Consider the following 14,348-nt stretch of genomic DNA (forward strand, 5'->3'; position numbering starts at 1 on the left):
AGGAGAAACAGCATGTCCACAGGGAGGAGAGGGAGGGAGTGAGGGGAGAAACAGCAGGTCCACAGGAAGGAGAGGGAGGGAGGGAGAGGGGAGAAACAGCAGGTCCACAGGAAGGAGAGGGAGGGAGAAAGAGAGGGAGGGAGAAAGAGAGAGGGGAGAAACAGCAGGTCCACAGGAAGGAGAGGGAGGGAGGGAGTGAGGGAGGGAGTGAGGGAGAAAGAGAGGGGAGAAACAGCATGTCCACAGGGAGGAGAGGGAGGGAGTGAGGGAGAAAGAGAAAGGGGAGAAACAGCAGGTCCACAGGAAGGAGAGGGAGGGAGGGAGGGAGGGAGGGAGAAACAGCAGGTCCACAGGAAGGGGAGGGAGGGAGTGAGGGAGAAACAGAGAGGGGAGAAACAGCAGGTCCACATGAAGGAGAGGGAGGGAGGGAGGGAGGGAGGGAGGGAGGGAGGGAGGGAGGGAGGGAGGGAGGGAGGGAGGGAGGGAGGGAGGGAGGGAGAAACAGCAGGTCCACAGGAAGGGGAGGGAGGGAGTGAGGGAGAAACAGAGAGGGGAGAAACAGCAGGTCCACAGGAAGGAGAGGGAGGGAGTGAGGGAGAAAGAGAGAGGGGAGAAACAGCATGTCCACAGGGAGGAGAGGGAGGGAGTGAGGGAGAAACAGAGAGGGGAGAAACAGCAGGTCCACATGAAGGAGAGGGAGGGAGGGAGGGAGGGAGGGAGGGAGGGAGGGAGGGAGGGAGGGAGGGAGGGAGGGAGGGAGGGAGGGAGGGAGGGAGGGAGAAACAGCAGGTCCACAGGAAGGGGAGGGAGGGAGTGAGGGAGAAACAGAGAGGGGAGAAACAGCAGGTCCACAGGAAGGAGAGGGAGGGAGTGAGGGAGAAAGAGAGAGGGGAGAAACAGCATGTCCACAGGGAGGAGAGGGAGGGAGTGAGGGAGAAAGAGAAAGGGGAGAAACAGCAGGTCCACAGGAAGGAGAGGGAGGGAGGGAGTGAGGGAGAAAGAGAGAGGGGAGAAACAGCAGGTCCACAGGAAGGAGAGGGAGGGAGGGAGTGAGGGAGAAAGCGAGAGGGGAGAAACAGCAGGTCCGGTGAAACAGGGCAGACTTCCATAGCTGCAGGCAGGACATCAGAACTGGACCTAGCAGGTTCGGTGAAACAGGGCAGACTTCCATAGCTGCAGGCAGGACATCAGAACTGGACCTAGCAGGTTCGGTGAAACAGGGCAGACTTCCATAGCTGCAGGCAGGACATCAGAACTGGACCTAGCAGGTTCGGTGAAACAGGGCAGACTTCCATAGCTGCAGGCAGGACATCAGAACTGGACCTAGCAGGTCCGGTGAAACAGGGCAGACTTCCATAGCTGCAGGCAGGACATCAGAACTGGACCTAGCAGGTTCGGTGAAACAGGGCAGACTTCCATAGCTGCAGGCAGGACATCAGAACTGGACCTAGCAGGTTCGGTGAAACAGGGCAGACTTCCATAGCTGCAGGCAGGACATCAGAACTGGACCTAGCAGGTTCGGTGAAACAGGGCAGACTTCCATAGCTGCAGGCAGGACATCAGAACTGGACCGGTATCCCAACCGGTTGGACTGGGGACACGGACAGACAGGCGTTGTCAGGCCAGGTAGTCCTGAGGCATGGTCCTTGGGCTCAGGTCCTCCAGATGCTCTGTTGTTTCACAGAGTGAAGCCTGATATATATAGAGAGGCCGGTGTGTTTTATGGAGAGAGAGAGAGAGTGAAACGTATATGTGCTATAGTGAGCGAGACATAGGAATGTGTGTTATGGGGGACTCGGACAGAGGTCTATACTGGAATAGAGAGGGACAGACACATATAAGGGTTATATAGAGAGATGTTCAGATATTTTATAGAAAGAGGGAGGAGAGAGAGAGGAGAAACGGAAGAGGAAGAGGTATGTGCTTAGCTTAGCAGCACTGATAGTGGCCAGAAGAAAAAACACATTTTCTGGGTCTGCATAGGGTCATAGGCCAAGGATGCTTGGAAAGGGAACGACTTTATAAATCACCTTCGATTGGTACTTGTAGCTTATGTCATTTGTTCATGAATACCAAATGATGGTCCTTTAACCATGATAACGCATTTAACCAACTCCTCTGACTATAATTGCCATGGAATGCACTACATGCCATACCAAACACATTATCTGGGACGCGGCTCTGGCTCTCTAACCAAAATCATTACTGTATGTTTCAGGAAGTCTTCTCCACACTAATTCTGCATGGTAACAACACTTCCTGCTGTGTCTATCTGTGGCCTGGCCTTCAAATAACAACGCATATACTTAAGCCCTCACATCAGTTAGTGATGACTATGTGGTTCTTCCTAGAAGTCTGCTGGAGTGCAGTCTAGTTGTGTTGTGGTGTTTGAGAAAGATGCAATGGAAAATAGACACATGCGAATAACAGCAGGCGTCTGTCTCTCTCTCGAAGAGACGTAACCACAGGAAAGGGTTTGATTGGGTTTGATATTGCACACGTGCATCTATCCACGTGTTATATAGTGATATCTGTCTCTCGGTCTGTGGTGGTATTTTCCCCTGAGTGCACGGTCATTTCATTTCCAAGTACCCTTTTGGTCTGAAATATGGATGCTCACATCAACACTCAATTCAGTTCAAGGGTTTGTATAGAACATAGTTATGATGTAAGGCTGTGACAAGAGAGAGAGAGAGAGTTAGATATATGAGATAAGATATATGAGAGTTAGATATATGAGATACCTCATCCCCATATTGTTAGTTATTTATTTAATTTTTGCTCCTGCACCCCAGTATCTCTACTTGCACATTCATCTTCTGCACATCTATCACTCCTGTGTTTAATTGCTAAATTGTAATTACTTCACCACTATGGCCTGTTTATTGCTTTACCTCCTTAATCTTACTTCATTTGCACACACGGTATATAGACTTTTCAATTGTGTTATTGACTGTATGTTTGTTTATTCTATACGTAACTCTGTGTTGTTGTTTGTGTCGCACTGCTTTGCTTTATCTTGGCCAGGTCACAGTTGTAAATGAGAACTTGTTCTCAACTAGCCTACCAGGTTAAATAAAGGTGTTCTCAACTAGCCTACCTGGTTAAATAAAGGTGTTCTCAACTAGCCTACCTGGTTAAATAAAGGTGTTCTCAACTAGCCTACCTGGTTAAATAAAGGTGTTCTCAACTAGCCTACCTGGTTAAATAAAGGTGGGAAAAAATAAATAAAAAAATAAATAAAATGAAACTTCACAAGATGACAGCGATGACATTTAATGATCCTGTCAATTAGGCAGTACAACGACCACTTCATGCATGCTTTTTATGAACTCAACACCCCCACACATGAAAATAGGTTTCAGTGCTCTAAAAGCTTTAATGGCCTGCCTGAGTTCTTTTTTAGAATGAGTCATGTGCATCTCATCTCGGGTCACGTGACACGAGCCAACCAACACTATTCACAGCTTCAACTTCCTTTGTTTCCACTTAGCCAGGAAGAATGAACTGAGAAAGTGCCATCTTAGCACATGTGGCTGTAAAAATAGCCTCTGACCATTCTATCAGTAGCAAGAAGAACATGAGGTTTTGTAATGTACTTTAATCAACCTCGTCACACACCCAACACCAGTGAACTCTCTTTCAGATACCCGATGATAGTCTGCTAGATAACTGAATTCCTTAAAGTTATTTATGATTTTCCAGCATTGTACCACCCTGCATCCCACTACTGACTTGCTTCTGAAGCTAAGCATGGTTGGTCCTGTTTGGTCCCTGGATGGGAGACCAGATGCTGCTGGAAGTGGTGTTGGAGGGCCAGTAGGAGGCACCCTTTCCTCTGGTCTAAAAAAACATCCCAATGCCCCAGGGCAGTGATTGGGGACATTGTCCTGTGTAGAGTGCTGTGTTTCGGATGGGATATTATGTTAAAAGGGTGTCCTGACTCCCTGTGGTCACTAAAGATCCCATGGCACTTATTGTAAGAGTAGGGGTGTTAACCTTGGTGTCCTGGCTAAATTCCCAATCTGGCCTTCATACCATCATGGCCAACTAATCATCCCCAGTTTACAATTGGCTCATTCATCTCCCCTGTAACTATTTCCCAGGTTGCTGCTGTAAATGGGAATGTGTTCTCTGTCAACTTACCTGATCAAATAAAACATTTCCATTCAGACTAGGAGTCAGATAAATCTATAAACCAAACATAATCTACTAAACCTAATTAAGTGATCATATTATTTGACTCAAAGTCAACCCTCAACACAGCTACTGCATAAATATTATACACTTGCACACTGTCATGGGATGTCATTGTCCCAAAGGTACAGTCCACATTAGTAAGGTCAAAGGTGAACATGCAAACTTGTAGTAACTGTTCTGTACCAAACCGCAGTGCAGGCTTAGTTTTGTTCATAATTCTCTCACTGTGTTGGACAAACATGCAAGGCATTTGGAAAACATTGGTCTTTGCTGACACGGTGATAAGCAGAGAGAGAGCGAGGGAGAGAGAGAGAGCAGCAGCGGCTGCCGGGGCCTCGGGCCAAACGACCGCCGTAGGAAAAACTGGAGAGGGAAAGCACCTGGAAGAAGTCCACGTTCTCGCAAGGGGTCACTGAGTTTTGTCTGGTGGTTTTCCCTACTGTAGCTGTTAACAATGCTGCTTTTCCTGTGGGCTAACAGTTAGTCGACACAGCTCCCAGCAGAGTACAAGCACAGGGTTAGAAACTGGGAGACATGTGGGGAGCAGCTCTGGCTCTGGCATAAAATGGCTGCCTGCCTGCTAATTTCCCAAGTGGGCACTGCTACATGTTAGTAGAGCAAGAGATGTTCCACACTCCCTCCTCGAGCATCGCAAAGCACTTTCAAACCTGATGTCCGCGGGGGAAACACAAAATGAATACAATGTAGTAGCAGTTTTCTAAGAGCTAAGTTGTTTGAGTATGACAGCTGAGTCTTGTGAAAGCAGGGGATCTTGTTGTAATGGACACACACACACACACACACACACACACACACACACACACACAGGGACCAGTGCTGAGTTCCCTGATGGCTCACTATGGAAACACTGTGTGATCTGGGCATACCAAAACAGGAGCGCTCCCAGAGACCTGCCCTGCCAGATATGATTTCATACCTTATGTAACCCTGAGACAGGGGCACAGAAACGTGTGTGTGTGCGTGTCATTTGGCGTTCTCAGGTAAAACACTTAGAGAGAGGACTGTGAGGGAGGAGAGAGGAATGTGTCTCAGGTATCAGGAGTGCTCTGGTCTCAGCCTCTCCTCTTCTCCTCCTCTTCTCCTTCTTTCTTCCTCTCCTCCTCTTCTCCTCCCCCTCCTCTTCTCCTCTCCTCCTCCTTCTCCTCTCATCCTCCTTTCCTCCTCTTCTCCTCTCCTGCTCCTCTCCTCCTCTCCTCCTCTTCTTCCCTCCTCTTCTCATCCTTCTCCTCTCCTCTACTCCTCCTTCTCCTATCCTCCTCCTCTCCTCCTCCTATCCTCCTCCTCTTCTCATCCTCTCCTCATCTTCTCCTCCTCTCCTCTTATCCTCCTCTTCTCATCCTCCTCCTCTCCTCCTCTTCTCCTCTCCTCATCTCTCCTTTCCTCTTATCCTCCTCTCCCCCTCTTATCCTCTCCTCCTCTTCTCCTCTTCTCCTTCTTTTTTCCTCGCCTCCTCTTCTCCTCCCCCTCCTCTTCTCCTCTCCTCCTCCTTCTCCTCTCATCCTCCTTTCCTCCTCTTCTCCTCTCCTTCTCCTCTCCTCCTCCCCTCCTCCTCTCCTCATCTTCTCCCCCTCTCCTCTTATCCTCCTCTTCTCATCCGTCTTCTCTCCTCCTCTCCTCCTCCTCTCCTTTTCTCCTCCTCCTTCTCCTCCTCATGTCCTCCTCATCCTCTCCTCATCTTCTCCTCCTCTTCTCATCCTTCTCCTCCTCCTCTCCTCATCTTCTCCCCCTCATCTCCTCTCCTCCTCCTCTCCTCCTCTCCTCTTATCCTTCTCATCCTTTTCCTCTCCTCCTCTTCTTCCCTCCTCCTCTCCTCCTCTCCTCTTATCCTCCTCTTCTCATCCTTCTCCTCTCCTCCTCTTCTTCCCTCCTCCTCTCCTCCTCTTCTCCTCCTCTTCTCATCCTGCTCCTCTCCTCCTCTTCTTCCCTCCTCTTCTCATCCTTCTCCTCTCCTCCTCCTCTTCTCCTCCTCTTCTCCTTCTTTCTTCCTCTCCTCTACTCCTCCTTCTCCTATCCTCCTCCTCTCCTCCTCCTATCCTCCTCCTCTTCTCATCCTCTCCTCATCTTCTCCTCCTCTCCTCTTATCCTCCTCTTCTCATCCTCCTCCTCTCCTCCTCTTCTCCTCTCCTCATCTCTCCTTTCCTCTTATCCTCCTCTCCCCCTCTTATCCTCCTCTCCTCCTCCTTTCCTCATCTTCTCCCCCTCTCCTCCTCTCCTCATCTTCTCCTCTCCTCATCTTCTCCTCTTATTCGCCTCTTCTCATCCTCCTCTCCTCCTCCTCTCCTCTTCTCCTCCTCTTCTCCTTTCATAGTGTGGGTGAAGCCTGTGGTAGAGGAAGTAACCTAATGCATACCAGAGGGTCACTTTTTATGTCTGTGTATTGGAAGAACATGTAAGAGAAGGGTGTGTGTCTGTATGTTGTGTGTCTGTGCGTTGTTACAGTGTGTGTATTAATGCGTTGATTATGTGTATTAATGTGTTGATTGTGTATATTAATGTGTTGATTGTGTATATTAATGTGTTGAGCGTGTGTATTAATGTGTTGAGTGTGTGTATTAATGTGTTGATTGTGTGTATTAATGTGTTGATTGTGTGTATTCATGTGTATTAATGTGTTGATTGTGTGTATTCATGTGAATTAATGTGTTGATTGTGTGTATTAATGTGTTAATTGTGTATATTAATGTGTTGATTGTGTATATTAATGTGTTGATTGTGTATATTAATGTGTTTGTGTGTATTAATGTGTTGAGTGTGTATATTAATGTGTTGATTGTGTGTATTAATGTGTTGAGTGTGTATATTAATGTGTTGATTGTGTGTACTAATGTGTTGATTGTGTGTATTAATGTGTTGAGTGTGTGTATTCATGTGTATTAATGTGTTGATTGTGTGTATTCATGTGTATTAATGTGTTGATTGTGTGTATTCATGTGTTGATTGTGTGTATTAAGGTGTTGATTGTGTGTATTAATGAGTTGATTGTGTGTGTGTCTAGGTGGTGACGTTGTGGTACAGAGCCCCAGAGGTGTTGCTCCAGTCCAGCTATGCCACCCCAGTTGACCTGTGGAGTGTGGGCTGTATCTTCGCTGAGATGTTCAGGAGAAGGTGAGTGGTCCTGGTACACACACACACACACATACTGGGAGACACTGCACATTGACCTTATGTCATCTGTGACATCTTTTCAGTCCCTCTAGACATGTCAAACTCATTCCACGGAGGGCAGAGAGTCGGTGGCTTTTCACTCCTCCCTTGTACTTGATTGATTAATTAAGGTCAGTGATTTGTAAGGAACTCCCCTCACCTGGTTGTCTATGTCTTAATTGGACACAAATTAAAAGGAGAAACCAGAAACCAGCAGACCCTCGGCCCTCCATGGAATGAGTTTGACACCCATACTACACTCTTAGAAAAAAATATGCTATCTAGAACCTAGTGATGCACCGATATGACATGTTTGGCCGACACCGATATCCAATATTTTCCTTGCCAAAAAACCCTCAATACCGATAACTACAATTTGAGCGGCCTTTTAAGCATTCTAGTACAGTTAAATAGTTAACACACACACACAGCGGTCTAAGGCACTGCATCTCATTGCAAGAGGCGTCACTACAGTCCCTGGTTCGAATCCAGGCTGTATCACATCCAGCTGTGATTAGTATGTGGGCGGCGCACAATTGTCCCTGCCTCATCCGGGTCCGGCCGGGGTAGACTGTCATTGTAAATAAGGATTTGTTCGTTTTTTTAATTTGACCTTTAGGCAAGTCAGTTAAGAACAAATTCTTATTTACAATGAGGGCCTAGGAACAGTGGGTTAACTGTATTGTTCAGGAGCAGAATGACATGTTTTTACCTTGTCAGCTCAGGGATTCAATCTAGCAACCTTTCGGTTATTGGCCCAACGCTCTAACCACTAGGCTACCTGCCGCCCCAGTTCTTAACTGACTTGCCTAGTTAAATAAATGTTACACACACACCACACTGACCAAAAAGTTATTTTGTCCCCATTACCAGTAAGACCTAATCAAAACATATTTCTTTCACTTACTTGCTGTGCTGTTTTGTTGTTCATTTGTTCAGTCGTTTCATTCTCAACCAGGATTTCATCACACATGTCAAGCAGTGAAGTTTCAGCTCTGTCTGTACGTGGCCTCTCTTCCTCGGTGCGCACTGTCACTGTGTCCGTTTCCATCTTGTCCAGCTGTGTATTTAACATTTCACGTAAAAACCTGTTTCTTGTCTCCATCGAAGTGTTCTTTCCAATGACTGCTCGACTTGTTGACTGCTCGACTTGTTGACTGCTCAATCCACACAGCAGACATTGTGGTCTATGTTAGGAATGCTGTGTTGCACGTGTAGTGCAAAATTTTACGTTGGGTCATTGCGTCATGTACCTACGTTATATACAGTGCCTTGCGAAAGTATTCGGCCCCCTTGAACTTTGCGACCTTTTGCCACATTTCAGGCTTCAAACATAAAGATATAAAACTGTATTTTTTTGTGAAGAATCAACAACAAGTGGGACACAATCATGAAGTGGAACAACATTTATTGGATATTTCAAACTTTTTTAACAAATCAAAAACTGAAAAATTGGGCGTGCAAAATTATTCAGCCCCCTTAAGTTAATACTTTGTAGCGCCACCTTTTGCTGTGATTACAGCTGTAAGTCACTTGGGGTATGTCTCTATCAGTTTTGCACATCGAGAGACTGACATTTTTTCCCATTCCTCTTTGCAAAACAGCTCGAGCTCAGTGAGGTTGGATGGAGAGCATTTGTGAACAGCAGTTTTCAGTTCTTTCCACAGATTCTCGATTGGATTCAGGTCTGGATTTGGACTTGGCCATTCACACCTGGATATGTTTATTTTTGAACCATTCCATTGTAGATTTTGCTTTATGTTTTGGATCATTGTCTTGTTGGAAGACAAATCTCCGTCCCAGTCTCAGGTCTTTTGCAGACTCCATCAGGTTTTCTTCCAGAATGGTCCTGTATTTGGCTCCATCCATCTTCCCATCAATTTTAACCATCTTCCCTGTCCCTGCTGAAGAAAAGCAGGCCCAAACCATGATGCTGCCACCACCATGTTTGACAGTGGGGATGGTGTGTTCAGCTGTGTTGCTTTTACGCCAAACATAACGTTTTGCATTGTTGCCAAAAAGTTCAATTTTGGTTTCATCTGACCAGAGCACCTTCTTCCACATGTTTGGTGTGTTTCCCAGGTGGCTTGTGGCAAACTTTAAACAACACTTTTTATGGATATCTTTAAGAAATGGCTTTCTTCTTGCCACTCTTCCATAAAGGCCAGATTTGTGCAATATACGACTGATTGTTGTCCTATGGACAGAGTCTCCCACCTCAGCTGTAGATCTCTGCAGTTCATCCAGAGTGATCATGGGCCTCTTGGCTGCATCTCTGATCAGTCTTCTCCTTGTATGAGCTGAAAGTTTAGAGGGACGGCCAGGTCTTGGTAGATTTGCAGTGGTCTGATACTCCTTCCATTTCAATATTATCGCTTGCACAGTGCTCCTTGGGATGTTTAAAGCTTGGGAAATCTTTTTGTATCCAAATCCGGCTTTAAACTTCTTCACAACAGTATCTCGGACCTGCCTGGTGTGTTCCTTGTTCTTCATGATGCTCTCTGCGCTTTTAACGGACCTCTGAGACTATCACAGTGCAGGTGCATTTATACGGAGACTTGATTACACACAGGTGGATTGTATTTATCATCATTAGTCATTTAGGTCAACATTGGATCATTCAGAGATCCTCACTGAACTTCTGGAGAGAGTTTGCTGCACTGAAAGTAAAGGGGCTGAATAATTTTGCACGCCCAATTTTTCAGTTTTTGATTTGTTAAAAAAGTTTGAAATATCCAATAAATGTCGTTCCACTTCATGATTGTGTCCCACTTGTTGTTGATTCTTCACAAACAAATACAGTTTTATATCTTTATGTTTGAAGCCTGAAATGTAGCAAAAGGTCGCAAAGTTCAAGGGGGCCGAATACTTTCGCAAGGCACTGTAGGTATGTACCTCATCTACCTACGTTATATATAGGTATGTACCTCATCTACCTACGTTATATAGGTATGTACCTCATCTACCTACGTTATATAGGTATGTACCTCATCTACCTACGTTATATAGGTATGTACCTCATCTACCTACGTTATATAGGTATGTAGGTCATCTACCTACGTTATATAGGTATGTACGTCATCTACCTACGTTATATATAGGTATGTACCTCATCTACCTACGTTATATAGGTATGTTCCTCATCTACCTACGTTATATAGGTATGTAGGTCATCTACCTACGTTATATATAGGTATGTACCTCATCTACCTACGTTATATAGGTATGTTCCTCATCTACCTACGTTATATAGGTATGTAGGTCATCTACCTACGTTATATATAGGTATGTACCTCATCTACCTATGTTATATAGGTATGTTCCTCATCTACCTACGTTATATAGGTATGTAGGTCATCTACCTACGTTATATAGGTATGTACCTCATCTACCTATGTTATATATAGGTATGCACGTCAGCTTTGACATCGGTTTTTAACATCGGCGTTAAACTAGACATCGGGCCGATACCGATGTTGGCATTTTTAGCTAATATCGTCCGATTCCGATATGTTCACCGATATATCGTGCATCCCTACCTAAAAGTGTTCTTCAGCTGTCCCCATAGGAAATACAAGCTTGGCACACCTGTATTAGGGGAGGTTCTCCCATTCTTCTCTGCAGATCCTCTCAAGCTCTGTCAGGTTGGATGGGGAATGTCGCTGCACCGCTATTTTCAGGTCTCTCCAGAGATGTTTGAACGGGTTCAAGTCTGGGCTCTGGCTTCGCCACTCAAGGACATTCAGAGACGTGTCCCGAAGCCACTCCTGCATTGTCTTGGTCGTGGGTTTAGGGTCATTGTCCTGTTGGAAGGTGAACCTTCACACCAGTCTGAGGTCCTGAGCGCTCTGGAGCAGGTTTTCATCAAGGATCTCTCTGTACTTTGCTCTGTACATCTTTCCCTCGATCCTGACTAGTCTCCCAGTCCCTGCCACTGATAAACATCCCCATAGCATGATGCTGCCACCACCATGCTTCACAATGGGGATGGTGCCAGGTTTCCTCCGGACGTGACTTTTGGCATTCAGGCCCAAGATTTCAATCTTGGTTTCATCAGCCCAGAGAATCTTGTTTCTCATTTTCTGAGAGTCCTTCGGGTGCCTTTTGGCAAACTCCAAGCGGGCTGTCATGTGCCTTTTACGGAGGAGTGGCTTCTGTATGACCACTCTACCATAAAGTCCTGATTGGTGGAGTGCTGCAGAGATGGTTGTCCTTCTGGAAGGTTCTCCCATCTCCACAGAGGAACTTTGGAGCTCTGTCAGAGTGACCATTGGGTTCTTTGTCACCTCCTTGACCAAGGCCCTTCTCCCCTGATTGCTCAGTTTGGCCGGGTGGCCAGCTCTAGGAAGAATAAATAAGGTATTTCTGTTTTTCATTTTTAATACATTTACATTGTGGTTATTGTGTGTAGATTGATTAGGGAAAACATTTCTTAAATACATTTTAGAATAAGGCTTTAACGTAACAAAATGTGGAAAAGGGGAAGGGGTCTGAATGCTTTCCGAATGCACTGTAGAACTCTCTTTACATAGGATTCTATATGGAACCCAAAAGGGTTCTACTGGGAACCAAAAAGGGTTCTCCTATGGGGACATCCAAATAACTGTACGGGAAATGTGTAAGAATTTCCACAACATGTGGAATGTGGAGCATTTTTGCAGCATTTGCCAAAGTCGGTCCCCAGGACCCCAAAGGGTGCACGTTTAGTTTTTTGCCCTAACACTACACAGTTTATTCAAATCAAAGCTAGATTATTAGTTGATTATTTTAATCACTTGTGTAATTCTAGGGCAAAAACTAAAACATCCTCCACTTGGCGTCCCGAGGACCGAGTTTGGGAAACACTGCTGAAGACAGACCGGTTGCTTCCGGCAATGTACCAATGCTCCAGCTTAACAACGTCTGTATGTAACAGATCGTCAGTTTGGCATAGAGGAACTATGCTCCCCACATCCCCCTGAAACTAAATAGTAGCTATCAAGATGAAGATCATGGAGGATGTTTTTAATAGGTGCATTTCTCAAGTGGCTAGTTTGCATCAACTACCTTCACTAAAACCACTGCAAAGGTTTTGCCTGCAAACTTTGGTTTCGAGGCATGTCTGTCTTGTGATTGGTTGGGATAGTTGTCTGTCTGAAGAGGACCCTCCCCAGATTTTTTGTTGTTGTTGCCTTTTCAAAGTTACCAAGACAGTCCGTCATGATTCCCAGACCCTAGTCACTGCTGTTGCCTAGTGTCTGGTTTCCAAGACTACCATTTTTCTGCCTCAAGACCTTGTTAGACCACTGAGCTAAAGCCTGGGGCGACATTATTACTGGGAGCTAAGAGGACACACCTGAAGATAACACACACACACACACACACAGTGGTGTTTCAGGTCATTCACCATTTACTGTGTAACATGGATTGGTGGCGGTTCATTCATTGCATTGTGTATGAGGCTAAATGAAGAGACATATCTCAGATGTCATCAGGACCAATGTGCCTGCCTAGTTATTTTTTAGCCAGTGCCTTGTTCTCACCAAGCCTGCCTGTCATGCAATCTGAGTCCCAAATGACACCCTATTACCTTTATAGTGCACTACTTTCAACCAGGGCCAATAGGGCTCTGGTCAAAAGTAGTGCACTATGTAGGGAATAGGGTGCCATTTGCAACACACTTATACTCTTATTTGGAAGCCACGTACTTTTGCCCATGTAGTGTATGTGAACACCCCTTCAAATTAGTGGACTCGGCTATTTCAGCCACACCCGTTGCTGACAGGTGTATAAAATTGAGCACACAGCCATGCAATCTCGATAGACTAACATTGGCTGTGGAATGGTGTCACTGAAGGGCTCAGTGACTTTAAACGTGGCACCGTCATAGGATGCCACCTTTCCAATAAGTCAGTTTGTCAAATTTCTGCCCGGCTAGAGCTGTCCTTGTAAACTGTAAGTGCTTTTATTGTGAAGTGGACATGTCTAGGAGTGAAACCGGCTCAGCCATGAAGTGTTCGTCGGGAGCTTCATATGGGTTTCCATGGCCGAGCAGCCGCACACAAGCCTAAGATCACCATACACAACTCCACGCGTTAACTGGAGTGGTGTAAAGCTCGCCGCCATTGGACTCTGAAGCAGTAGAAATGCGTTGTCTGGAGTGCTAAATCACACTTCACCATCTGGCAGTCCGACAATTCTGGGTTTGTCGCATGGCAGGAGAAGGCTACCTGCCTGAATGCATAGTGCCAACTGTAAAGTTTGGTGAAGGAGGAATAATGGTATTGGGGCTGTTTTTCATGGTTCAGGCTAGGCCCCTTAGTTCCAGTGAAGGGAAATATTAACGCTACATCGTGCAATGACATTCTAGACAATTCTGTGCTTCCAACTTTCGTGCAACAGTTTGGGGAAGGCCCTTTCCTGTTTCAGCATGAAAATGCCCCCTTGCACAAAGCGAGGTCCATACAGAAATGGTTTGTCAAGATCGGTGTGGAAGAACTTGACTGGCCTGCACAGAGCCCTGACCTTAACCCCATAAAATACATTTGGGAACGAATTAGAACGCAAACTGCGAGCCAGGCCTAATCGCCCAACACCAGTGCCGACCTCACTAATGCTCTTGTGGCTGATTGGAAGCAAGTCCCCGCAGCAATGTTCCAACATCTAGTGGAAAGCCTTCCCAGAAGAGTGGAGGCCGTTACAGCAGCAAAGGGTGGCCCAACTCCATATTAATGCCCATGATTTTGGAATGAGATGTTCGAGGAGCAGGTGTCCACATACTTTTGGACTTCACACAGTTCGCAGTTCGCAACTAGCCAGGTGGCCCAAACTGCTGCATATACCCTGACTGCTTGCACGGAACGCAAGAGAAGTGACACAATTTCTCTAATTATAAGAAATTGATGTTAGCAGGCAATATTAACTTAAAATATGCAGGTTTAAAATATATAGTTGTGTATTGATTTTAAAGAAAGGCATTGGTGTTTATGGTTAGGTTTGGTGCA

General features: G+C 45.8%; 1 protein-coding gene across 2 annotated transcripts in view; it reads left to right on the forward strand.

Moving 5' to 3' along the window:
• LOC139373790 (cyclin-dependent kinase 6-like) overlaps nt 1–14,348 on the forward strand; it is an 84,829-nt gene that overhangs the window by 45,077 nt on the left and 25,404 nt on the right. For both annotated transcript variants that reach the window (XM_071114785.1, XM_071114784.1), the window contains one exon: nt 7,217–7,326. In XM_071114785.1, the coding sequence (XP_070970886.1) occupies nt 7,217–7,326 (110 nt within the window). The remainder of the gene's footprint in view (nt 1–7,216; nt 7,327–14,348) is intronic.

Source organism: Oncorhynchus clarkii, chromosome 18, assembly GCF_045791955.1.
Source record: "Oncorhynchus clarkii lewisi isolate Uvic-CL-2024 chromosome 18, UVic_Ocla_1.0, whole genome shotgun sequence".
Taxonomy (NCBI): Eukaryota; Metazoa; Chordata; class Actinopteri; order Salmoniformes; family Salmonidae; genus Oncorhynchus; species Oncorhynchus clarkii.